Source organism: Octopus bimaculoides, chromosome 15 (genome assembly GCF_046866305.1).
Source record: "Octopus bimaculoides isolate indiv1 chromosome 15, ASM4686630v1, whole genome shotgun sequence".
Lineage (NCBI taxonomy): Eukaryota > Metazoa > Mollusca > Cephalopoda > Octopoda > Octopodidae > Octopus > Octopus bimaculoides.
In genome coordinates, this window is record NC_142942.1 from 14,236,985 (window position 1) to 14,263,079 (window position 26,095).

Sequence of the window (26,095 nt, forward strand, 5' to 3'; positions counted from 1 at the left end):
GGGTTTGACGGGCAACACTTGTTTTCTTAACGAAACACTTTCAAACTTGGAACACTGGTAGAATGTGTCATATAAAACAACTTTTTCTCTTAGCCTTCTTAACAAAAAATTGTACGTCGCAAGTTATTTCATGTTAAAGTTGTCGTATTTCTGTAATTTCAACCAATCACTGACGTCTATTCAGCTGAATACAGTTAGCGCTCTTTTGTAAACAATAATTTTTTGCCGGTGATACAAGTATACGAAGTTTGAAAGTGTTTCGGTACCAAAAACACTACATAAAAAAATGTTGCCCGTCAAACCAAAAAGATCCAATTTTTAGCCATTTTATTAAGATTGTGTAAAAGAAAACAAACATATATATATATATATATAAAATTATGCATAAACTAGCCACTGCCGGGTAGTGTGTTTAATTTGTTCACCGAACACCGCCATGAATACCCCTTGTTTTCCAAAGAATATAAGCACGTATGTATGCATATTTTTCAAAGAATAGAAACATGTATGATGTATAAGTGCAGGTTTGTATGTTTTATTTTTTGTATGCATTCTCAAGCATATAGTTGCATATCTAAACATGCTCATATAAATTTAAACTTCTGGAAAGTTTTACAGATTTTTACAGTTCCAGTGATGGAATGGATCTGTAGTCTTCGAATTAGCTTTCTCCTTTCTGGTTCTGAGAAGCCTGATTTCTCAAGATTGGTATTTAGGCAGTGTGTTACATATCCTAGGGCCTCAATAATCACAGGTATAAACCTAAACTTGTAATCTGGATAGAATAACTGCAGATTTTTCAATAGTTCAGTGTAGGTGTTCTCTTTTTCACTGATCTTCAGCTATATGTTAACATCCGCAGGCTCCCTTCTCTATTTGTGTGTGTGTGTGTGTGTGCGTGCATTTGTAGCGCCTCTTTTGTTTATTTTAGCAGCTTGAGATTATCTCCAGAAATACGAAGCGATCGTATAGAACAAAGCTTTTAACCACCAGCAAAGTACCAAATTTATACTGTACAAGGGAAATAACTTCAACAAGTAGAAAAGATTACACGAGTGATTTCCCTTGTACTCTTTCAGCCTGCTTTCATTTTAACTTGATAACTACGTTATTCATTCATTTCTCGATGTGGCGAGCTGGCAGAATCATTAGCAGGCTGGACAGTGGTATTTCGCCCGTCTGAGTTCAAATTCTGCCGAGGTCGACTTTGCCTTTCATCCTTTCGGGGTCGATAAATTAAGTACCAGTTACGCAGTGGAGTCGATGTAATCGACTTATGCCCCCACCCAAAATTTCAGGTTTTGTGCCTACAGTAGAAAGGTTATTCATTCATGAGTCGTCAATGGGATGTCTCTCTCTCTCTCTCTTTCTCACACACACATACTTTGTGTTCTAGCCATAACCATCTTATATTTTCCCGGGCAAAACGAAGGCGTTGCTTTGTAGGATAACACAGGGGACGCGCCGGAACAACCACTACGACTCGAGGACAGGTGTAAATGTTAGTGAGTTTATTTGTATGAAAGTTGGATTTAGTGACGTGTTAGTGGTTGGATTATTCGGTTCACGATCGTAGGGTCGTGAGTTCGACTCCTGGCCTCGCAAAGCACTTCATTTCACACTGTTCCAGTCTGTTCAGTGGGAAAAATCGAGTAGTGCTTGTAATTCGAAGGAATTGTCTCATTCAGCCTTGTTACATTCTTGACAATGCGTGTCTGTAGAATACTCAGCCACTTGTATGGCGAGCTGGCAGAAACGTTAGCACGCCGGGTGAAATGCTTAGCGGTATTTCGTCTGCCATTGCGTTCTGAGTTCAAATTCCGCTGAGGTCGACTTTGCCTTTCATCCTTTCGGGGTCGATAAATTAAGTACCAGTTACGTACTGGGGTCGATATAATCGACTTAATCCGTTTGTCTGTCCTTGTTTGTCCCCTCTGTGTGTAGCCCCTTGTGGGCAGTAAAGAAATAGGTATTTCGTCTGTCTTTACGTTCTGAGTTCAAATTCCACCAAGGTCGACTTTGCCTTTCACCCTTTCGGGGTCGATAAATTAAGTACCTGTTGCATGCTGGGGTCGATCTAATCGACTGACACCCTCCACGCAAAATTTCGGGCGTTGAATTACACGAACAGACCGTCCGTGCCATCGATTGGATCAATTGAAACTTGTGTCGTCGTAAGCGACGGCCTGTCAATGGGTGTACGATAAGTTAACTGGTACGGGAATTAGTTTATTGGTATATCAGTATAAGAATTCATTGCACTGGTGTAAGAATTAGAAGTTCTTTGATATAAGTCTTGGCAGCACAAGGTGGGTGGGGGGGGGTCTTGGTGACGTCAGTACTGCAAGCATTATTGATTTATGTGTTTGTGGTGTAAATATTTGTAGGACTATTCAGATGAAACGATGTATGTGATAAGTGCAGAAGGTCTTCATCAGAAATTTAACATTTGGGCTAATTTTCGCACATTCTTTTAGTCTTTTATTCTTTTACTTGTTTCAGTCATTTCAGTGCAGCCATGCTGGAGCACTGTCTTCAGTCAAACAAATCGACTGCAGGACTTATTCTTTGTAAGTCTAATACTTATTCTACCAGTCTCTTTTGGGACATAAATGAGGATGATATTTTGATGGAAGGTTATAATTTGGACCACATAAATTCAGGAAGTCTGTGTCACTGAATCCTCAAAAGTGCTTAAATAGTTTTTTAATCTTGTTTTAGTCTTGGAAATATATTTATATATCACACAGAAAATAACACAAAATCAATAAATATAGGATTATGGCTCTATATTTTATTATATTTTAAAGCCGAATAGATATATAAGATATTTGTTTAATGATATTTTAGAGGAATTAGTAAAGTATTGATATACAAGTTAAAATGTTAATGAATTTTTTTCAGTTATACAATAATGAAGGTTTTAAACATGAAATAAACAGAAATTGTTAAGCAGCCATTTTGTTTTTTATGAAGTTTGTAGCTTTTTCAAGTAACTTCTCTGAATTCATTGGTTGCATATTCTGAGATTCCAGCCAAACCATTGCCTTGTTTTCCATTAATTCCCATTCACAACGCTGAGAAACTAATTTTTCTCTTAGTACAGCAACAGCAATAGCTGTAGCCCATATTTTATCACTAACGGATGGATTCTCATTGTTCAGGTCCTTAAGAGAAATATTGAGAGCTTGAGCCAATTGATCATCTAGATTCCAGAAACCATAGAAAGCTTGTAGGTCAACCAAACATGTTAAAATGTCCTTATTTGTTGTCTCAGCAGAAATAGAGGATTCTGCATCACTCACATTTAACGATCTTGTAAATGTCCGAGACAAGCAACTGACACCCATAGAATCAGTAGCTTCAATTTTTGAATAACATTTCTGATTTGCTCGCTTAATCATACATGGTAAAATCTCTTTATTTTTTGTCCTAGAAACGAATTTCTGAGACAAGCAATTCAAATTGGCAAATCCAAAGTCAGAAGGCACAAAATCAGCACTGGAATCCACACTATCAACATTTATAAATTCAAAGTCTTCTTCTAAATCAAGATCGGATTTATTGACTGGGCAACTGATAGCTTGTGGAGGTGGTGGTACTGGTGCTGGTGAAGAGGAAACCGCGCAGGGCATTGGCTTACATTCTGGAATATTCTTCTTCAAACCAACAAAACTTGTGTACTTTGAAACCAAATTAGCCACTGTACCCAAATCAATAATCTCTGATTTTATTTCATCACCTTTACCCAGATCTTCTTTTAATTCCAATTCCTGTATTTTCCTTTTCACACAAAGACGGTGTATTGTCATTTCCTGATCAATCTGTCTGAACAAACTTGCTTCAACATCAAGTGAAAAGTCTGATTCACCAATTTTACCACAAAGATTCAATTTCACATTTTCGCAACTAGTCTCAGTTTCATGCAAAACTAGATAAAGGATTAATTTTTCTTCACTGAAAATACAGGGCAGCCTTTCTGGAACTGAAATAAAGGATAATTCTTTATTGTTTTCACTATGTTTAGCCGAGAGACAAACTGAAGATACAAATGGTTGCATTGACAATTTTAATAAACGCATAACTTTTGCATTAAGGTTGTCATTTGTCATCACAAACTCTGCTTGTCCCTTCCCTGCATGGGCAATACCTTTGACCAATTCTGTAGAAGCTCCAGAACCAATACCAATAGTGAAGTATCGTGTGTTGCTTACTTGTGACTTGACCAATTGAATGACATCGTTTGTGTTGTAGACTTCACCGTCAGTTATTAAGAATACTTGTCGATGGAAATCTTGAAATGGTATTTTACCAGAGAGTGATTTCAGTGCATCAAGGATTTCTGTCCCTCCTGAAGCATACAGATTTTTCTGGAATTTCAATGCTTCATTCAGAGAATCTTCACTATATTCTTGACTGCCTTCTTTGAACAGAAATTCAAAATCATCATTGAAACTGATAATATTAAATGAGCAACCTAAAGGTAAACTTTTTAAGAAAAGTAACAAAGTATCTTTTGCTGCTTCAATTCTTTCTCCATTCATGCTTCTTGAGCGATCAATAACAAAAATATAGTCATTAGCCGCAGATTGTTTTACTTGCGGAAGTTTTGGAAATACATTTATCATCATAATATCTTTAGAAAATATTCCTTTAGAATTCTTGTCTCCTTTCTCTAAAATTACTTGTGGTTTTTCTACATCTTCATAATACACTTGCAGAAGAAGGTCTTTCTCAAAACTGAATTCCTTTGCCATTCTCACAGTAGCATGACACTTGTTATCCTGATATTCCACTTTGACTGGATGTTCTGATTTGATGTCTTTAATTTGTGAATTCCAGTTGATGGTGGCATTGAAACTAAACTCTTTTGGTTTAGGTGCATTTTGGTAATTTTCATTTGCAGGAGTAAGACCATATCTGGGATTAAGCACAAATGGCATATAAAATTTCACTGCCCCATCAACTTCACAAGAAAGCTCAGAAACAAGGCATATTTGTAAATGGATCTTTTCGTTAGCTGGAATATTACCTAAGCTATACTCAAAAATATCGCCAGACGTACTGGTCTCTTGCAACAAAATGGCAGACTGTCCCTTATCTACAGCTTCCTTGTACTCCTTTTTGGCAATATCTTTGTCTTTAGATTTGGCTACTAAATGGACATCACCAATTTTAGCTTCAAATTTATATACGGCACTGTCTTCTTCCACAGGGAAAACAAACTTAGCTTCTGTCTTGTGTTGGCTTTCATTTATATATTCAGCTTCGATGTTGACATGTGATGTAAATCCATTAATGGAAATCGTGTGTGTGGCATAGAGAAGAGAAACTTTTGTTTTCTTTTCACAGATGATTCCAAATACCATTAAACAATCCATTTTGTATTTAAGATACCTGTATAGAAAAAATATACAAAAATGAAAGAAACCAAATGGAATTATTGAGGATCCTGATGATAATTACATGCAAAGATCAAATTAGCAACACAATTAATTCATATATAATATGGCAGGTCAATCATGATTGCCACTTGTGTATATCTGAACTGTCAGTGACTAAACTGGCAAAAACTCTAGGACTGCTTGGTGGGTAGGATGCTTTGTGGATGCACTGAAGAATGGAAAACAAGATCTGTCAAAGGTTTGATGAAGTCAGAGGAGGCACAAGTCATTCAATTACATTAAATTTATATATGTGAGAATTTACAAATTTCTGATTTGGTCTCTGGTTTGCATTTTTCAGATGATTACAGGTTGGACTCTAAGCCAAGTCAAGTGCATCTAAACTAGAAGATGGAAAACTCTAAGAAAATAGCCTCAGATATGTGATTCACTGAATTTGCTGCAAACATTTGCACCATGTGTCTTCTGTCATCATTTCTCAAAAGTGTGACTGCTGCTACACAAAACGTCACCACTGAAATCAAATCATGTCTGGATACACTTATGGCTATAATAATGAGAAACTCATGGGAGAATTCACTTATAGATATTCTTTTACTTTTTTACTTGTTTCAGTCATTTGACTGTGGCCATGCTGGAGCACCGCCTTTAGTCGAACAAATCGACCCCAGGACTTATTCTTTGGATGCCTAGTACTTATTCTATCGGTCTCTTTTGCTGAACCGCTAAGTTATGGGTACGTAAACACACCAGCATTGGTTGTCAAGCAATGTTGGGGGGACAAACATATACACACACACACAGATATATATATATATACATATATACGACAGGCTTCTTTCAGTTTCCGTCTACCAAATCCACTCACAAGGCTTTGGTTGGCCCGAGGTTATAGAAGACACTTGCCCAAGGTGCCACGCAGTGGGACTGAACCCGGAACAATGTGGTTGGTAAGCAAGCTACTTACCACACAGCCACTCCTGCGCCTATGTATGTAATTCAAATAGAAAATCCAGAGAATCTCAGTATAGTGCTCAAAATATTCAAACTTAGATCGCGTTGTCTTTACAGGGGACTGATTCTGCAAGGTAAAGGGTTGAGCCGATATAGAGGGAATTATGCAAATAAACGTTATTATAAACTATTACATTTAATATTTAAGCTATTATAAACTATTTTATATAATATATTTAATATTATTCCTGTACCTAATTTCTTTACCTGTATAATTGAATCTCTTTGCATAGATGTATGTGTATGTGTGTGTTTTGTGTCTTCTTGGTTTGACATGGTGGACGCGCAATGGCCCAGTGGTTAGGGCAGCGGACTCGCAGTCATAGGATCGCGGTTTCGATTCTTAGACCGAGCGTTGTGATTGTTTATTGAGCGAAAACACCTAAAGCTCCACGAGGCTCCGGCAAGGGATAGTAGCGAACCCTGCTGTACTCTTTCACCACAACTTTCTCTCACTCTTTCTTCCAGTTTCTGTTGTGCCTGTAATTCAAATGGGTCAGCCTTGTCACACTATGTCACGCTGAATATCCCCGAGAACTATGTTAAGGGTACACATGTCTGTAGAGTGCTCAGCCACTTGCACATTAATTTCACAAGCAGGCTGTTCCATTGATCGGATCAACTGGAACCCTCGACGTCGTAAGCGACGGAGCGCCAATATTAACAATGGTTTGACATGATATCACAGTCACTGACAAGTGTGTATATCATACAAGCTCTGTCCTCCGTTGTGAAAGCTTTCTGGAAACATAACTGGCTATGAGGAAATATAATCTAACTTGGAAACGGGTAAGTGTCAGTGACAGCAAGACCATCCAGTTCATACTCTTTTACTCTTTTACTTGTTTCAGTCATTTGACTGCGGCCATGCTGGAGCACCGCCTTTAGTCAAGCAAATCGACCCCAGGACTTATTCTTTGGATGCCTAGTACTTATTCTATCAGTCTCTTTTGACGAACTGCTAAGTTACGGGGACGTAAACACACCACCATCGGTTGTCAAACGATGTTGGGGGGACAAACACAGACACACACACACACACACATGTATATATACGTATATACAACAGGCTTCTTTCAGTTTCCGTCTACCAAATCCACTCACAAGGCTTTGGTCGGCCCGAGGTTATAGAAGAAGACACTTGCCCAAGGTGCCACGCAGTGGGAATGAACCCGGAACCATGTGGTTGGTAAGCAAGCTACTTACCACACAGTCACTCCTGCACCTTAATGAATTCCACCCGACACATGCAAACATGCAAAAGGGAACAATAATAACATAACAACGATGATGATAATGATGTGAAGTCATTCTCTTAAAACTGTATGTCTATCAAAAGCATTTGACTTTACTAACACTGAATATGGATTTGATAAATTTTGTGATAAAACTCTTCCAACATATTCCTTTGTCTTACAACACTACCTGACAAGTTGTACTTTTGGTCTTTAGTTCTTGTTCTGTTATCCCATAATGAAACTAAAATGGATTCATCTTAACTTTTATTCTTTTACTTGTTTCAATCATTAGACTGCGAACATGCTGGGGCACTGTCTCGAAGATGTGAGTAGAACAAATCTCTTAATAGAATCTCAGAATATGATGTACACATAAATGTCAAGGTTTTTCAAATAGTTTCTAATATCATAAGAATGATAGTAATGATGAACCAAGACAAAGTACAGATGTGATAAATGTAGGATAGAGTTTTATACAATTGTTTCAGATATTTATTAATTAAATCCTGTTTCTTTAAGGAATTTATAATGACCAAAGACAAGTCAGTTTATCAACCGAGTCTATCATGAATAGTGTCATGCCTCTTTCCTTGAAACGGGAAGGAAGAGCCATTTTCATCATACTTGTGGCTATGGCGAAAGAATGTGTATGGTGGACACGTCTGAAAGGTCTTGAGACAAACACTTTCCTCTCTGGTGAATCTCTCAACTTCTTCATGTATCACTTGAAGAGGAAGGTGAGAGTAGAGAGGGAAGTTTTGTCTAGTGAATGTTTCACAAAAAGATGGGTGAATGTAGCAAGGATGGCACGTGTGAATGACAGAACCAGCTTGAGCATAACCCTATGAACACCCCCCCCCCCCCAAAAAAAGGGAGCCACTTACTGTAATGTGTTTTTTGTTTTTTTTGCATGACACTATTGCCCAAGTTTCTCGTAGTCTTTTCCGTAGGCTTTTCTTTCCACGGATAAACCTAATCTGTTTTCCCTTTTTACATTGACATTTCTGTGATACACGATCCCTATTGATCACCTCAACTCCTTTTTTTTTTCTCCACAATCCCTTTTGATCAGAATTCGACCCACTTTTTTCTTTTTTTCTTCTTTTTCTCTTCTTCTCCTCCAAAAGAAAAGCTCTACTTTGTATTTTGTCCCCTCTGTGTCCAGCCCTGTGTGGCCAATAAAGAAACATATGATGACCAAAGATAATGTGAACCTACAGCTAAATAATGATTGTTTTCCTCAATTTAGTAGTGTTATATGCTCAGTACCCTGTTTAAATATCTCCAACTCATTCTCTACCATATCTCTGTTGAAATGCATTGCCTTTGTTTGAATTAATTTTCAAAACAATGAAGAATTTAGCGATATAACTTTGTCGCTATTAAGCTGGTGTTTTAGGGCAGTGAGATGGCAGAATCTTTAGCATCCTGGGTAAAATGCTTTATGGTATTTCATCTGTCTTCACATTCTAAGTTCAAATTCTACCAAGGTTGACTTCGCCTTTCATTCTTTCGGGATTGATTAAATAAGTACCAGTTATGCACTGGGGTCGATGTAATAGACTTAATCCCTTCCCACAAATTTGACGCCTTGTACTTCCAGTAGAAAGGATTATTAAACTGGTGTTTGGGACATAAATTAGAATGCTACTTTGATGGAAGGTTATAATTTAGATCACATTAAAATAGGAAGTTTGTCACAGAACCCACAAAGTCTTGGAAATATATTCACACTTGACACAAAATAAAAAATAACACAAAATCAACAATTACTGTTTTATAGCTTTATATTTTATCATATTTTACAGCTGTATACATAGATAAGATACATATTTACTAATATTGCAGAGGAATTAGTTGAATAAAAAATACATACATAATTCAATATCTTAAAGGCATTTTTCTTGGGTATACAGTGGTTAAAGTTTTAACATGAAATAAACAGAAATTGTTAAGCAGCCATCTTGTTTCTTATGAAGTTTGTAGCTTTTTCTAGTAACTTCTCTGAATTCATTGTTTGTATATTCTGAGATTCCAGCCAAACCATTGCTTTCTTTTCCATTAATTCCCATTCACAATGCTGAGAAGCTAATTTTTCTCTTAGTACAGCAACAACAAGAGCTGTAGCCCATATTTTGTCACTAACGGATGGATTCTCATTGTTCAGGTCCTTAAGAGAAATTTTGAGAGCTTGAGCCAATTGATCGTCTAGATTCCAGAAACCAGAGAAAGTTTGTAGGTCAACCAAACATGTTAAAATGTCCTTATTTGTTGTCCCAGGAGACGTAAAAGATTCCTCATCAGTCATACATGATTTTGTAAACGGCTGAGGCAAGCAACTTGAATCCACAAAATCAGGACCAGAAGACTCACAACATGAATAATAAACCATGTCCTGTGCTTCAAGAGCTAAATTATTTCCTCCATCAACAATGGGTGATGATTGTACTGGTGAACACTGAAGGAAGCAGGGCATTAGCGTACATTCTGTAACATGTTCATCCAAACCAACAAAACTTGTGTACTTTGAAACCAAATTAGCCATTGTACCCAAATCAATAATCTCTGATTTTATTTCATCACCTTTACCCAAATCTTCTTTTAATTCCAATTCCTGTATTTTCCTTTTCACACAAAGACGGTGTATTGTCATTTCTTTATCATTCTGTCCCAACAAACTTGCTTCAAAGTCAAGTGAAAAGTCTGATTCACCAATTTTACCACAAAGATTCAATTTCACATTTTCGCAACTAGTCTCAGTTTCATGCAAAACTAGATAAAGGATTAATTTTTCTTCACTGAAAATACAGGGCAGCCTTTCTGGAACTGAAATAAAGGATAATTCTTTATTGTTTTCACCATGTTTAGCCGAGAGACAAACTGAAGATACAAATGGTTGCATTGACAATTTTAATAAACGCACAACTTTTGCCTTAAGGTTGTCGTTTGTCATCACAAACTCTGCTTGTCCCTTCCCTGCACGGGCAATACCTTTGACCAATTCTGTAGAAGCTCCAGAACCAATACCAATAGTGAAGTATCGTGTGTTGCTTACTTGTGACTTGACCAATTGAATGACATCGTTTGTGTTGTAGACTTCACCGTCAGTTATTAAGAATACTTGTCGATGGAAATCTTGAAATGGTTTTTTACCAGAGAGTGATTTCAGTGCACTAAGAATTTCTGTCCCTCCTGAAGCATAAAGATTTTTCTGGAATTTCAATGCTTCATTCAGAGAATCTTCACTATATTCTCGACTGCCTTCATCAAACAGAAATACAAAATCATTATTGAAACTGATAATATTAAATGAGCAACCTAAAGGTAAACTTTTTAAGAAAAGTAACAAAGTATCTTTTGCTGCTTCAATTTTCTCTCCACTCATGCTTCCTGAGCGGTCAATAACAAAAATATAGTCATTAGCCGCAGATTGTTTTACTTGCGGAAGTTTTGGAAATACATTTATCATCATAATATCTTTAGAAAACATTCCTTTAGAATTCTTGTCTCTTTTCTCTAAAATTACTTGTGGTTTTTCTACATCTTCATAATACACTTGCAGAAGAAGGTCTTTCTCAAAACTGAATTCCTTTGCCATTCTCACAGTAGCATGACACTTGTTATCCTGATATTCCACCTTGACTGGATGTTCTGATTTGATGTCTTTAATTTGTGAATTCCAGTTGATGGTGGCATTGAAACTAAACTCTTTTGGTTTAGGTGCATTTTGGTAATTTTCATTTGCAGGAGTAAGACCATATCTGGGATTAAGCACAAATGGCATATAAAATTTCACTGCCCCATCAACTTCACAAGAAAGCTCAGAAACAAGGCATATTTGTAAATGGATCTTTTCGTTAGCTGGAATATTACCTAAGCTATACTCAAAAATATCGCCAGACGTGCTGGTCTCTCGCAACAAAATGGCAGACTGTCCCTTATCTACAGCTTCCTTGTACTCCTTTTTGGCAACATCTTTGTCTTTAGATTTGGCAACTAAATGGACATCACCAATTTTAGCTTCAAATTTATATACGGCACTGTCTTCTTCTACAGGGAAAACAAACTTAGCTTCTGTCTTGTGTTGGCTTTCATTTATATATTCAGCTTCGATGTTGACATGTGATGTAAATCCATTAATGGATGTCGTGTGAGTGGCATAGAGAAGAGAAACTTTTGTTTTCTTTTCGCAGATGATTCCAAATACCATTAAACAATCCATTTTGTATTTAAGATACCTGTATAGAAAAAAATATACAAAAATGAAAGAAACCAAATAAAAAATGGAAATATTGAGGATCCTGATGATAATTACATGCAAAGATCAAATTAGCAACACAATTAATTCATATATAAATATGGCAGGTCAGTCATGAGTGCCACTTGTAACATGTCACCTCGTACAGTCTGTTGCATATCTGAACTGTCTGTGACTAAACTGGCAAAAACACCAAGACTGCTTGGTGGGTAGCATGCTATCTAGATGCAATGAAGTATGTAAATTCTGTCAAAACCTGTCAAAGGTTTGATGAAATGAAGAGAGGCATAGACGATTCAATTACATAAAATTTATATATACGAGGATTTACAAATTTCTGTCTTTGTGCACAGGTTTACATTTTGCAGCTGATTACAGGTTGGACTCTAAGCCATATCAGATGGCTTTAAACTAGAAGGTGGAAAACTCTAAGAGAAGAGCATTGGATATGTGATTCACTGAATTTGCTGCTAACATTTGCACTTTCTTTCTTCCATATGCTTTTCTCAAAAGTGTGATGGCTCCTAAACAATACTTCACCACTGAAATCAAATCATCTGTCTGGATACACTTATGGCTATAATAATGAGAAACTCATGGGAGAATTCACTTGTATATATGTATATATGCATGTTTTTGTCTTTTTGATTTGACATGGTATGATAGTCATAGAAAAATGTAACTGTTGTACAAGTTCTCTCCTCTATTCTGAAAGCTTTCTGAAAACATTGGGCCATAGGGAAATATAACCTAACTTGGAAACAGGCAAGTGTTAGTAACAGCAAGGCCATCCTGTTTTAGTGTATCTACATTAATGAATTCCACCCGACACATGCAAACATGCAAAAGGGAACAATAATAACATAACAACGATGATGATAATGATGTGAAGTCATTCTCTTAAAACTGTATGTCTATCAAAAGCATTTGACTTTACTAACACTGAATATGGATTTGATAAATTTTGTGATAAAACTCTTCCAACATATTCCTTTGTCTTACAACACTACCTGACAAGTTGTACTTTTGGTCTTTAGTGCTTGTTCTGTTATCCCATAATGAAACTAAAATGGATTCATCTTAACTTTTATTCTTTTACTTGTTTCAATCATTAGACTGCGAACATGCTGGGACACTGTCTCGAAGATGTGAGTAGAACAAATCTCTTAATAGAATCTCAGAATATGATGTACACATAAATCTCAAGGTTTTTCAAATAGTTTCTAATATCATAAGAATGATAGTAATGATGAACCAAGACAAAGTACAGATGTGATAAATGTAGGATAGAGTTTTATACAATTGTTTCAGATATTTATTAATTAAATCCTGTTTCTTTAAGGAATTTATAATGACCAAAGTCAATGTGAAGCCTAGTGAGTATTGAACCTACAGCTAGATAATGATTATTTTACTTAGTTTTGTAGAGTAAAATGGTTGGTACTCAGTTTGTCTTTAACAGTTTCTCTGTCTTTAGCTGTCTTTTACAGTTTCTCTGTCTTTAGCTGTCTTTTACAGTTTCTCTACCATATTTCAGTTGAAATGCATTGCCTTTGTTTTCATTAATTTTTTGAAAATAAGGAAGAATTAAGTGATATAACTTTGTCATTATTAAGCCAGTGTTTGGGACATAAATTAGAATAATATCTTGATGGAAGGTTATAATTTAGATCACATAAAAACAGGAAGTCTGTGTCACTGAATCCTCAAAAGTGCTTAAATGGTTTTTTTCAATCTTGTTTTTAGTCTTAGAAATATATTTACATTTCACACAGAAATTAACACAAAATCAATAAATATATGATTATAGCTCTATATTTTATTATATTTTAAAGCCGAATAGATGTATAAGATATTTTTTTAATGATATTTTAGAGGAATTAGTAAAGTATTGATATACAAGTTAAGATGTTAACGTATTTTTCTCAGTTATACAGTAATGAAGGTTTTAAACATGAAATAAACAGAAATTGTTAAGCAGCCATTTTGTTTTTTATGAAGTTTGTAGCTTTTTCTAGTAACTTCTCTGAATTCATTGGTTGTATATTCTGAGAGTCCAGCCAAACCATTGCTTTCTTTTCCATTAATTCCCATTCACAATGCTGAGAAGCTAATTTTTCTCTTAGTACAGCAACAACAAGAGCTGTAGCCCATATTTTATCACTAACGGATGGATTCTCATTGTTCAGGTCCTTAAGAGAAATATTGAGAGCTTGAGCTAATTGATTATCTAGATTCCAGAAACCAGAGAAAGTTTGTAGGTCAACCAAACATGCTAAAACGCCCTTAATTGTTCCCGTTGAAGAGGCTAAGTCTGACTTTTGAAGTGACTGAAATGACTGTCTTGAATTCTCAGTATTTACACTCATGGAATTGGCCATGAAAGCATCCATTCCAGTTTCCTCTTCTCTCAGACCTAATGGCATTGACATATATGCATTTGCAACTCCTTTGGGCATACATGACATTTTTTGTGATGACACGGAACGTTTCTTGAACTTAGATTTTTGACATAGTGGAGAGGGCATTAGACAAGCAACTGGACCATGTTTATCCAAACCAACAAAACTTGTGTACTTTGAAACCAAATTAGCCATTGTACCCAAATCAATAATCTCTGATTTTATTTCATCACCTTTACCCAAATCTTCTTTTAATTCCAATTCCTGTATTTTCCTTTTCACACAAAGACGGTGTATTGTCATTTCTTTATCATTCTGTCCCAACAAACTTGCTTCAAAGTCAAGTGAAAAGTCTGATTCACCAATTTTACCACAAAGATTCAATTTCACATTTTTGCAACTAGTCTCAGTTTCATGCAAAACTAGATAAAGGATTAATTTTTCTTCACTGAAAATACAGGGCAGCCTTTCTGGAACTGAAATAAAGGATAATTCTTTATTGTTTTCACCATGTTTAGCCGAGAGACAAACTGAAGATACAAATGGTTGCATTGACAATTTTAATAAACGCACAACTTTTGCCTTAAGGTTGTCGTTTGTCATCACAAACTCTGCTTGTCCCTTCCCTGCACGGGCAATACCTTTGACCAATTCTGTAGAAGCTCCAGAACCAATACCAATAGTGAAGTATCGTGTGTTGCTTACTTGTGACTTGACCAATTGAATGACATCGTTTGTGTTGTAGACTTCACCGTCAGTTATTAAGAATACTTGTCGATGGAAATCTTGAAATGGTTTTTTACCAGAGAGTGATTTCAGTGCACTAAGAATTTCTGTCCCTCCTGAAGCATAAAGATTTTTCTGGAATTTCAATGCTTCATTCAGAGAATCTTCACTATATTCTCGACTGCCTTCATCAAACAGAAATACAAAATCATTATTGAAACTGATAATATTAAATGAGCAACCTAAAGGTAAACTTTTTAAGAAAAGTAACAAAGTATCTTTTGCTGCTTCAATTTTCTCTCCACTCATGCTTCCTGAGCGGTCAATAACAAAAATATAGTCATTAGCCGCAGATTGTTTTACTTGCGGAAGTTTTGGAAATACATTTATCATCATAATATCTTTAGAAAACATTCCTTTAGAATTCTTGTCTCTTTTCTCTAAAATTACTTGTGGTTTTTCTACATCTTCATAATACACTTGCAGAAGAAGGTCTTTCTCAAAACTGAATTCCTTTGCCATTCTCACAGTAGCATGACACTTGTTATCCTGATATTCCACCTTGACTGGATGTTCTGATTTGATGTCTTTAATTTGTGAATTCCAGTTGATGGTGGCATTGAAACTAAACTCTTTTGGTTTAGGTGCATTTTGGTAATTTTCATTTGCAGGAGTAAGACCATATCTGGGATTAAGCACAAATGGCATATAAAATTTCACTGCCCCATCAACTTCACAAGAAAGCTCAGAAACAAGGCATATTTGTAAATGGATCTTTTCGTTAGCTGGAATATTACCTAAGCTATACTCAAAAATATCGCCAGACGTGCTGGTCTCTCGCAACAAAATGGCAGACTGTCCCTTATCTACAGCTTCCTTGTACTCCTTTTTGGCAACATCTTTGTCTTTAGATTTGGCAACTAAATGGACATCACCAATTTTAGCTTCAAATTTATATACGGCACTGTCTTCTTCTACAGGGAAAACAAACTTAGCTTCTGTCTTGTGTTGGCTTTCATTTATATATTCAGCTTCGATGTTGACATGTGATGTAAATCCATTAATGGATGTCGTGTGAGTGGCATAGAGAAGAGAAACTTTTGTTTTCTTTTCGCAGATGATTCCAAATACCATTAAACAATCCATTTTGTATTTAAGATACCTGTATAGAAAAAAATATACAAAAATGAAAGAAACCAAATAAAAAATGGAAATATTGAGGATCCTGATGATAATTACATGCAAAGATCAAATTAGCAACACAATTAATTCATATATAAATATGGCAGGTCAGTCATGAGTGCCACTTGTAACATGTCACCTCGTACAGTCTGTTGCATATCTGAACTGTCTGTGACTAAACTGGCAAAAACACCAAGACTGCTTGGTGGGTAGCATGCTATCTAGATGCAATGAAGTATGTAAATTCTGTCAAAACCTGTCAAAGGTTTGATGAAATGAAGAGAGGCATAGACGATTCAATTACATAAAATTTATATATACGAGGATTTACAAATTTCTGTCTTTGTGCACAGGTTTACATTTTGCAGCTGATTACAGGTTGGACTCTAAGCCATATCAGATGGCTTTAAACTAGAAGGTGGAAAACTCTAAGAGAAGAGCATTGGATATGTGATTCACTGAATTTGCTGCTAACATTTGCACTTTCTTTCTTCCATATGCTTTTCTCAAAAGTGTGATGGCTCCTAAACAATACTTCACCACTGAAATCAAATCATCTGTCTGGATACACTTATGGCTATAATAATGAGAAACTCATGGGAGAATTCACTTGTATATATGTATATATGCATGTTTTTGTCTTTTTGATTTGACATGGTATGATAGTCATAGAAAAATGTAACTGTTGTACAAGTTCTCTCCTCTATTCTGAAAGCTTTCTGAAAACATTGGGCCATAGGGAAATATAACCTAACTTGGAAACAGGCAAGTGTTAGTAACAGCAAGGCCATCCTGTTTTAGTGTATCTACATTAATGAATTCCACCCGACACATGCAAACATGCAAAAGGGAACAATAATAACATAACAACGATGATGATAATGATGTGAAGTCATTCTCTTAAAACTGTATGTCTATCAAAAGCATTTGACTTTACTAACACTGAATATGGATTTGATAAATTTTGTGATAAAACTCTTCCAACATATTCCTTTGTCTTACAACACTACCTGACAAGTTGTACTTTTGGTCTTTAGTGCTTGTTCTGTTATCCCATAATGAAACTAAAATGGATTCATCTTAACTTTTATTCTTTTACTTGTTTCAATCATTAGACTGCGAACATGCTGGGACACTGTCTCGAAGATGTGAGTAGAACAAATCTCTTAATAGAATCTCAGAATATGATGTACACATAAATCTCAAGGTTTTTCAAATAGTTTCTAATATCATAAGAATGATAGTAATGATGAACCAAGACAAAGTACAGATGTGATAAATGTAGGATAGAGTTTTATACAATTGTTTCAGATATTTATTAATTAAATCCTGTTTCTTTAAGGAATTTATAATGACCAAAGTCAATGTGAAGCCTAGTGAGTATTGAACCTACAGCTAGATAATGATTATTTTACTTAGTTTTGTAGAGTAAAATGGTTGGTACTCAGTTTGTCTTTAACAGTTTCTCTGTCTTTAGCTGTCTTTTACAGTTTCTCTGTCTTTAGCTGTCTTTTACAGTTTCTCTACCATATTTCAGTTGAAATGCATTGCCTTTGTTTTCATTAATTTTTTGAAAATAAGGAAGAATTAAGTGATATAACTTTGTCATTATTAAGCCAGTGTTTGGGACATAAATTAGAATAATATCTTGATGGAAGGTTATAATTTAGATCACATAAAAACAGGAAGTCTGTGTCACTGAATCCTCAAAAGTGCTTAAATGGTTTTTTTCAATCTTGTTTTTAGTCTTAGAAATATATTTACATTTCACACAGAAATTAACACAAAATCAATAAATATATGATTATAGCTCTATATTTTATTATATTTTAAAGCCGAATAGATGTATAAGATATTTTTTTAATGATATTTTAGAGGAATTAGTAAAGTATTGATATACAAGTTAAGATGTTAACGTATTTTTCTCAGTTATACAGTAATGAAGGTTTTAAACATGAAATAAACAGAAATTGTTAAGCAGCCATTTTGTTTTTTATGAAGTTTGTAGCTTTTTCTAGTAACTTCTCTGAATTCATTGGTTGTATATTCTGAGAGTCCAGCCAAACCATTGCTTTCTTTTCCATTAATTCCCATTCACAATGCTGAGAAGCTAATTTTTCTCTTAGTACAGCAACAACAAGAGCTGTAGCCCATATTTTATCACTAACGGATGGATTCTCATTGTTCAGGTCCTTAAGAGAAATATTGAGAGCTTGAGCTAATTGATTATCTAGATTCCAGAAACCAGAGAAAGTTTGTAGGTCAACCAAACATGCTAAAACGCCCTTAATTGTTCCCGTTGAAGAGGCTAAGTCTGACTTTTGAAGTGACTGAAATGACTGTCTTGAATTCTCAGTATTTACACTCATGGAATTGGCCATGAAAGCATCCATTCCAGTTTCCTCTTCTCTCAGACCTAATGGCATTGACATATATGCATTTGCAACTCCTTTGGGCATACATGACATTTTTTGTGATGACACGGAACGTTTCTTGAACTTAGATTTTTGACATAGTGGAGAGGGCATTAGACAAGCAACTGGACCATGTTTATCCAAACCAACAAAACTTGTGTACTTTGAAACCAAATTAGCCATTGTACCCAAATCAATAATCTCTGATTTTATTTCATCACCTTTACCCAAATCTTCTTTTAATTCCAATTCCTGTATTTTCCTTTTCACACAAAGACGGTGTATTGTCATTTCTTTATCATTCTGTCCCAACAAACTTGCTTCAAAGTCAAGTGAAAAGTCTGATTCACCAATTTTACCACAAAGATTCAATTTCACATTTTTGCAACTAGTCTCAGTTTCATGCAAAACTAGATAAAGGATTAATTTTTCTTCACTGAAAATACAGGGCAGCCTTTCTGGAACTGAAATAAAGGATAATTCTTTATTGTTTTCACCATGTTTAGCCGAGAGACAAACTGAAGATACAAATGGTTGCATTGACAATTTTAATAAACGCACAACTTTTGCCTTAAGGTTGTCGTTTGTCATCACAAACTCTGCTTGTCCCTTCCCTGCACGGGCAATACCTTTGACCAATTCTGTAGAAGCTCCAGAACCAATACCAATAGTGAAGTATCGTGTGTTGCTTACTTGTGACTTGACCAATTGAATGACATCGTTTGTGTTGTAGACTTCACCGTCAGTTATTAAGAATACTTGTCGATGGAAATCTTGAAATGGTTTTTTACCAGAGAGTGATTTCAGTGCACTAAGAATTTCTGTCCCTCCTGAAGCATAAAGATTTTTCTGGAATTTCAATGCTTCATTCAGAGAATCTTCACTATATTCTCGACTGCCTTCATCAAACAGAAATACAAAATCATTATTGAAACTGATAATATTAAATGAGCAACCTAAAGGTAAACTTTTTAAGAAAAGTAACAAAGTATCTTTTGCTGCTTCAATTTTCTCTCCACTCATGCTTCCTGAGCGGTCAATAACAAAAATATAGTCATTAGCCGCAGATTGTTTTACTTGCGGAAGTTTTGGAAATACATTTATCATCATAATATCTTTAGAAAACATTCCTTTAGAATTCTTGTCTCTTTTCTCTAAAATTACTTGTGGTTTTTCTACATCTTCATAATACACTTGCAGAAGAAGGTCTTTCTCAAAACTGAATTCCTTTGCCATTCTCACAGTAGCATGACACTTGTTATCCTGATATTCCACCTTGACTGGATGTTCTGATTTGATGTCTTTAATTTGTGAATTCCAGTTGATGGTGGCATTGAAACTAAACTCTTTTGGTTTAGGTGCATTTTGGTAATTTTCATTTGCAGGAGTAAGACCATATCTGGGATTAAGCACAAATGGCATATAAAATTTCACTGCCCCATCAACTTCACAAGAAAGCTCAGAAACAAGGCATATTTGTAAATGGATCTTTTCGTTAGCTGGAATATTACCTAAGCTATACTCAAAAATATCGCCAGACGTGCTGGTCTCTCGCAACAAAATGGCAGACTGTCCCTTATCTACAGCTTCCTTGTACTCCTTTTTGGCAACATCTTTGTCTTTAGATTTGGCTACTAAATGGACATCACCAATTTTAGCTTCAAATTTATATACGGCACTGTCTTCTTCCACAGGGAAAACAAACTTAGCTTCTGTCTTGTGTTGGTTTTCATTTATATATTCAGCTTCGATGTTGACATGTGACGTAAATCCATTAATGGAAATCGTGTGTGTGGCATAGAGAAGAGAAACTTTTGTTTTCTTTTCACAGATGATTCCAAATACCATTAGCTTATTCATGTTTGCAATGAAAGTGCTAGATAAAATAGAAGGAGAAACGTCTTATTTAGAAATGATATATATGATGCATTTCAAATGTTATTTTATTTTTTGGTGAGAAATGTTAATTCTAAGTAAACATGACTTCTAAGAACCAGGTCTGTTGACTGTAGTGATGCTGATAACGTTCTTGGAGGCATGGGGATGAAGGGAATATAGTGCTCCTGCTGCTGCCACCACCACCACTACTATTACTACTACTAACATTATTGTTGCTGCTGGTTGTGCAGGTGAATAAAGTAAAGATGGTACACAAATGATGACAATGTTGTCAGAGGTGATCATATTTTGCTCCAGCTTGACCTTGCTCCACCACAATAATAGTGAAAAGTATATTGCCCATGACAATCCCATCTCTGTACATGCGCAGTTTATCTAGGTCTACATAATTTAGTGTGATCCTCTTCATTCAGACATGGCTGAGTGTGATATGAGGGAGAATTAGTTACTGTTTCTTGTTGTTATGTTATGGTTGCTGAAACTTATGTCAAACCTAAACAGACAAAACTATAATAAAAATAAATTCTAGTCACAATCAGTCCATCTCTCATGACACTGTTTATCTTAGACTATATCATCCTATGTGTTCTTCCTATGTTTTAAAGGTTGCAGGTCATGACTTGAGAGAGGTGCTTGTTACTTGTAGCAGGTCAGTAAACCCCATAGTCTATATTGAATTGGCTCATTATGTTTGCTAGCACGCCGGGCGAAATGCTTAGCAGTATTTCGTTTGTCTTTACGTTCTGAGTTCAAATTCCGCCGAGGTCGACTTTGCCTTTCATCCTTTCGGGGGTCGATAAATTAAGTACCAGTTACGCACTGGGGTCGATGTAATCGACTTAATCCCTTTGTCTGTCCTTGTTTGTCCCGTCTATGTTTAGCCCCTTGTGGGCAATAAAAAAAATATTATTATTATTATTACTATTATTATTATTATTATTCAGTAGTTTTATTTTTATAACGTGCTTTCACTTCACTACCGAGCACAGCTCTGTGTGCCTTGGGTATGTGCTGTGGTTTGCTGTGATGCTCTTATGGTTACTGTATTGAAAGTGTTTTGCGTAGGATGTGTGCAGTGCCCAGTAGTGCAATTTTCTGTATGTTATATATATTTGTAAGTCCTGGTGTTTTTGTTATGTATTTGTCTGAATATTTTTTTATTATACCTAAGGCACCTACTATGATAGGAATTGTTTCTGTTTTTAGATTCCACATTCGAGTTACCTCTATTTCCAGGTCTTTGTATTTTGAAAGTTTCTCCATTTCTTTTAGGGAAACGTCATCTGCTGGTATTGATACATCAATTAGAAAGCATTTTTTTTCCTTCATGATCTCTGACAACTTTATCTGGTCTATTGACAGTTCTGAGGGGTATACCGAAAGAAAGTCCATTTAACGTTTATACTTTTCTTTGTTTTAGTTAAGATTGTAGCCATGCTGGGACATCGTCTTGAAGAATTTTTTTACTTGTATGAATTGATTGTAGAACTATTTTCTTTTTCCTTTACGTCTGGTACTTATTCATTAGTCTCTTTTGCCAAACCGCTAAGTTACAGCGATGAAAACACCAGCACTGGTTGTCAAGTGGTGGTGGTGGTGGTGGGGAGGACAAACACTAACACGCACACCCGACAGGCTTCTTTTAGTTTCCATCTACCAAATCCACTCACAGGGCTTTGGTCGGTCCAAGGCTATAGTAGAAGACACTTGCCCAAGGTGCCATGCAGTGGGACTGAACCCGAAACTATGTGGTTGGGAAGCAAGCTTCTTACCACACAGTCCTCTTACAACGAATACATAATACAGCTGGTATTATGTTTGACAGGTACGCGACTTAAATCGGAAGATCGCCTCGCTTTTATTTAAGTTCTATCTTTACGCAATTTTTATTACCTCTGCTATTTTAGAAGCTTTATATAATACAAAACTCTCTCTCTCTCTCTCTCTCTTTCACACACACACACACACAGAGTGCGTGAATTCGGAACGTCTGTTTGAGAGTGTGCGTGTGAGAGGGAGAGAGTGAAAGAGAGAGAGAAGTTTTTCAGTGAAAACGACGCAGCTCCTTAGAGGTTGCTCAATTTGCGCGAAATAGCAGCCAATTCTTTTGAAATCTCACCCTACCGTCTTAAATAAAGAAATATACACTGGACAATGTTAACCTATATATACGAAAAGGCGCACGAATGAAGTAGGCTTGATCATTAGCGTTACTTGATCAGTGTTGTCATGGAATTACGATAACACGAATCCGAACAACCGATCAATGAGTCTTATTGATGAGAATATACATAGATGCAACGCAACTGAGAAATTCTAGGCACAAAACATTGATTTGGTCACCCGACAACAGTTACCGCAGTTCAATATATACATTTTAACAACTTCTTAGAGCAAAGAAGTTAAACATGTGAGAAAAAAAAAATGATAAAAGGTTGAAAAATCTATTTAAAAAAAGAAAATGGATCAATTTTGGGAAAAACCGTTGAATAAAACAAAACGGTTTATTATAGTCGAAGTAGATATCTTACGAGACGTTGTTGTTGGTACTCCGTCGCTTACGACGACGAGGGTTCCAGTTGATCCGATCAACGGAACAGCCTGCTCGTGAAATTAACGTGCAAGTGGCTGAGCACTCCACAGACACGCGTACCCTCAACGTAGTTCTCGGGGATATTCAGCGTGACACAGTGTGACAAGGCTGGCCCCTTTGAATTACAGGCACAACAGAAACAAGAAGAAAGAATGAGAGAAAGTTGTGGTGAAAGAGTAGAGCAGGGTTCGCCATCATCCATTGCCGGAGCCTCGTGGATCTTTAGGTGTTTTCGCTCAATAAACACTCACAACGCCCGGTCTGGGAATCGAATCCGCTGCCCTAACCATTGGGCCATTGCGCCTCCACTCTAGCGAGGCGTAGGTGTGTGGTAGAAAGCTTGCTTCCCAATCACATGGTTACGGATTCAGTTCAACTGCGCAACCCCTTAGAGGGGTGTCTTGCATTTTAGCAACCCAAACCTTCTGGGTGTTTTCTTTAGTGTAGGTGTCTATGTATATATGGAAAATACGAGGAGTTTTTCGCCAGGATGATTCAAACTAATAAGTATGTAACCCAAATTACTGACAATAACATAAATATATATGTGAGCGAGTGACCCACTTTTCGCTTTCCAAAAGCATAAAACTCCGTACGTTTTACGCATGCGTAGATTTCTCCTAAAACAGCAGACGAAAAAATATGAAGCCCTCACCAGGAGATTCGATATGCTAGAAATAACAGCTAAACAACCGGAAAATATCTTTTTCTCAGCTTAACGCCTTTTTTTTCTTCTTTTTCTCTAAATCTCAACTTTCCGTATCTATTCGAATCTTGATGCCATGCCACAAATATCTTCGTGTTATGTTTATACAGAAACAGTAAATAATTCATACCGAAAATTTTGTTAAATAGTGTAATTTATATCATGTTGAACTGCAACGAACCTCTCTCTGTGTGTGTGGTGCTTGCTGTATTAGGGGAGCTGCTACACCCAATTCCACCAAATTTCAAGCAGAGGTATTGCAAAAGTTTTCCACTGCGATTTGTGATTAAACTAATAAGTAAGATTAATATTTTTATAACGAATTTGCCATTTTCGATCGGTGTGAACCGCACACCTAGCACATCCCGGATGTGTGTGTGTGTTTCCTAAAAAAAATTTGAAATAAAAAAATTCTTTTTACCATATTCGTAATCACCGTAGTTTTCTACGAGGATTAAATAGAAAAGATATTTTTAAAAAAGTGAAAAATTTAAAAATTGGGGCGGTGAGAGGGGGGGGGGAATTAAAAATTTTGAAAATGTGTTTTTATTTAAGCAAAATCGCTTGTAATCTCCTATATCGAAAACGTTAGAAAGTTTTGAAAAAAAAAAAAAAAATGCTTGCACTTTACCCCCACCAAGAGACCGATAGAATACGTGCTAGGTTTCGACTAAAACACTTCAAGGCATGGCCGCAGTCAAATGTCTGAAACAAGTAAAAGATACCTATCACATAGGTGCGTCTCCCGACCCGAACCGACGAAAGCTGTATACTGACAAAAATTACTTTGTCGATTCATTCGACTAGAATTCCTTAAGGCGGTGCACCAGCATGACCACAATCAAATGACTGGAATGAATAAATGATAACAGAAAGGTAACAACAGGCCCCATGGCAAAACAATGGGTTAACATGCAGTTTAGGGATGCAAAAAGTAAAACGAAAATACAGTGTCAATAAAGAAAATGAAAGCGAATTGCAATGAAAATCGGAGGCGTCAATACCGACATCCTATAATTTCTGATAAGTAACTTGTGTAACATCGGCATTTAAAGTGGAAAATATATCTTCAACGACAAGATGAAAAATATAAGTCTGAATTAAAAAAATTAAAAAGCATTTTCCAAATAATGAATACAAAACATTTATAGAGAAAATAAATATTGATTAGGTCACTTGTCAATGATGATCGGAGTCCAATATTGATGTTTTAGCAACTTTTTACAGAAAAGTAAACGCAATATCACCAACTTCGAGGAAAAAAATTTTAAAAAGGGGTAAAAAAAATACGTTTAAAAGCAACTGATAAACTAATGAGCACAAATCAATTATAAGAAAAGGACGTTGTTTAGATTAAGTCATTTGTCAATTATTACGGTCCATGAAGAAACTTGCAAATTATCGCAGTAAGTTGTTACTTACCTGTTGAGAGAAATAAAAGGTGAAATATGTCTCGTTGATTAGTTTAAAGTTCTTTGCTGCTAATAATGGGTTTATAATTCAAGAGGATAAAATAAACAACGTGTGTATAACCTGTTTTGTTTGTTTTTTGTTTTTCTATCAAAATAAACTGCACGAAACGGAACTGCGAATATGTTAAGTTCTGGATGGAAAGTAATGTTACTGTTTGGTAGAAAATCTTAATTGCTTAGAAGTTCTGTTCTCCAGATAAAATGTGTCAGCAGAAAAGTATGAGCATCCGGGTTAAGTGAGGTACGTAAATTTATTAATAAAACAGATTTTAAGTATAATATCAAAACAGACTATGAACCATATTATATAACTGCGTCACCAACAACAAATTAGACAGAGAATGGGAAAACGGAGAGAGAGAGAGAGAGAGAGAGAATGAATGAATGGAAAGGCCGGCAACGACCACAATACGTTTATATTGACAATTACGAAAACCTCTTTCTACAACCACTTGGGACCTCTTGGTGTTGAATTGATATTTTTCTTACTTTTTATTTCATTTTTTCTCCTCTTCGCTCATGTTTTTGTTTACTTGTGTGGTTTTTTGTTATATGTTTATCACACAAACACACACACACACATATATATATATATATACGTGATATGCTCCAATAAACATATTTCGATTGGAACCCCCCCCCCCCCAAAAAAAAAAATGAGGAATGTAAAAACTAATTACGAAACGAAATAGTTTAATCTGGTGTAGATGGATGCAATATGTATCCTTGTTGAAATAATATTATCATAGTTAAACCAAGCAGTGAATAAGCTAAACCAAGTAGTGT

At 35.8% G+C, this 26,095-nt stretch overlaps 4 protein-coding genes across 5 annotated transcripts; all 4 read right to left on the bottom strand.

Moving 5' to 3' along the window:
* Positions 1-2,772: 2,772 nt before the first annotated feature.
* LOC128251323 (von Willebrand factor A domain-containing protein 5A-like) lies at positions 2,773-25,356 on the bottom strand. Its single transcript, XM_089363465.1, has 2 exons — positions 25,260-25,356; positions 2,773-5,397 (listed from the first exon to the last, which is right to left on the bottom strand). Exon 2 carries the CDS (start codon positions 5,379-5,381, stop codon positions 2,949-2,951), a length of 2,433 nt encoding a protein of 810 aa, XP_089219591.1. The 5' UTR covers positions 5,382-5,397; positions 25,260-25,356; the 3' UTR covers positions 2,773-2,948.
* On the bottom strand, positions 9,427-13,573 carry LOC149132417 (von Willebrand factor A domain-containing protein 5A-like). Its single transcript, XM_089363469.1, has one exon. The coding sequence runs from the start codon at positions 11,877-11,879 to the stop codon at positions 9,609-9,611; it is 2,271 nt and encodes a 756-aa protein (XP_089219595.1). The 5' UTR covers positions 11,880-13,573; the 3' UTR covers positions 9,427-9,608.
* LOC149132418 (von Willebrand factor A domain-containing protein 5A-like) lies at positions 13,715-25,397 on the bottom strand. The gene is made up of 2 exons (XM_089363466.1): positions 25,260-25,397; positions 13,715-16,205 (listed from the first exon to the last, which is right to left on the bottom strand). Exon 2 carries the CDS (start codon positions 16,187-16,189, stop codon positions 13,889-13,891), a length of 2,301 nt encoding a protein of 766 aa, XP_089219592.1. The 5' UTR covers positions 16,190-16,205; positions 25,260-25,397; the 3' UTR covers positions 13,715-13,888.
* LOC149132419 (von Willebrand factor A domain-containing protein 5A-like) lies at positions 18,025-25,399 on the bottom strand. Of its 2 annotated transcripts, XM_089363468.1 has the most exons (3): positions 25,260-25,399; positions 21,763-21,902; positions 18,025-20,515 (listed from the first exon to the last, which is right to left on the bottom strand). In XM_089363468.1, exon 3 carries the CDS (start codon positions 20,497-20,499, stop codon positions 18,199-18,201), a length of 2,301 nt encoding a protein of 766 aa, XP_089219594.1. In that variant the 5' UTR covers positions 20,500-20,515; positions 21,763-21,902; positions 25,260-25,399; the 3' UTR covers positions 18,025-18,198. The 2 variants fall into 2 exon arrangements, with proteins under 2 accessions (XP_089219594.1, XP_089219593.1); XM_089363467.1 differs by lacking the exon at positions 21,763-21,902 and having other exon boundaries at positions 25,260-25,398.
* Between the last annotated feature and the right edge of the window lie 696 nt (positions 25,400-26,095).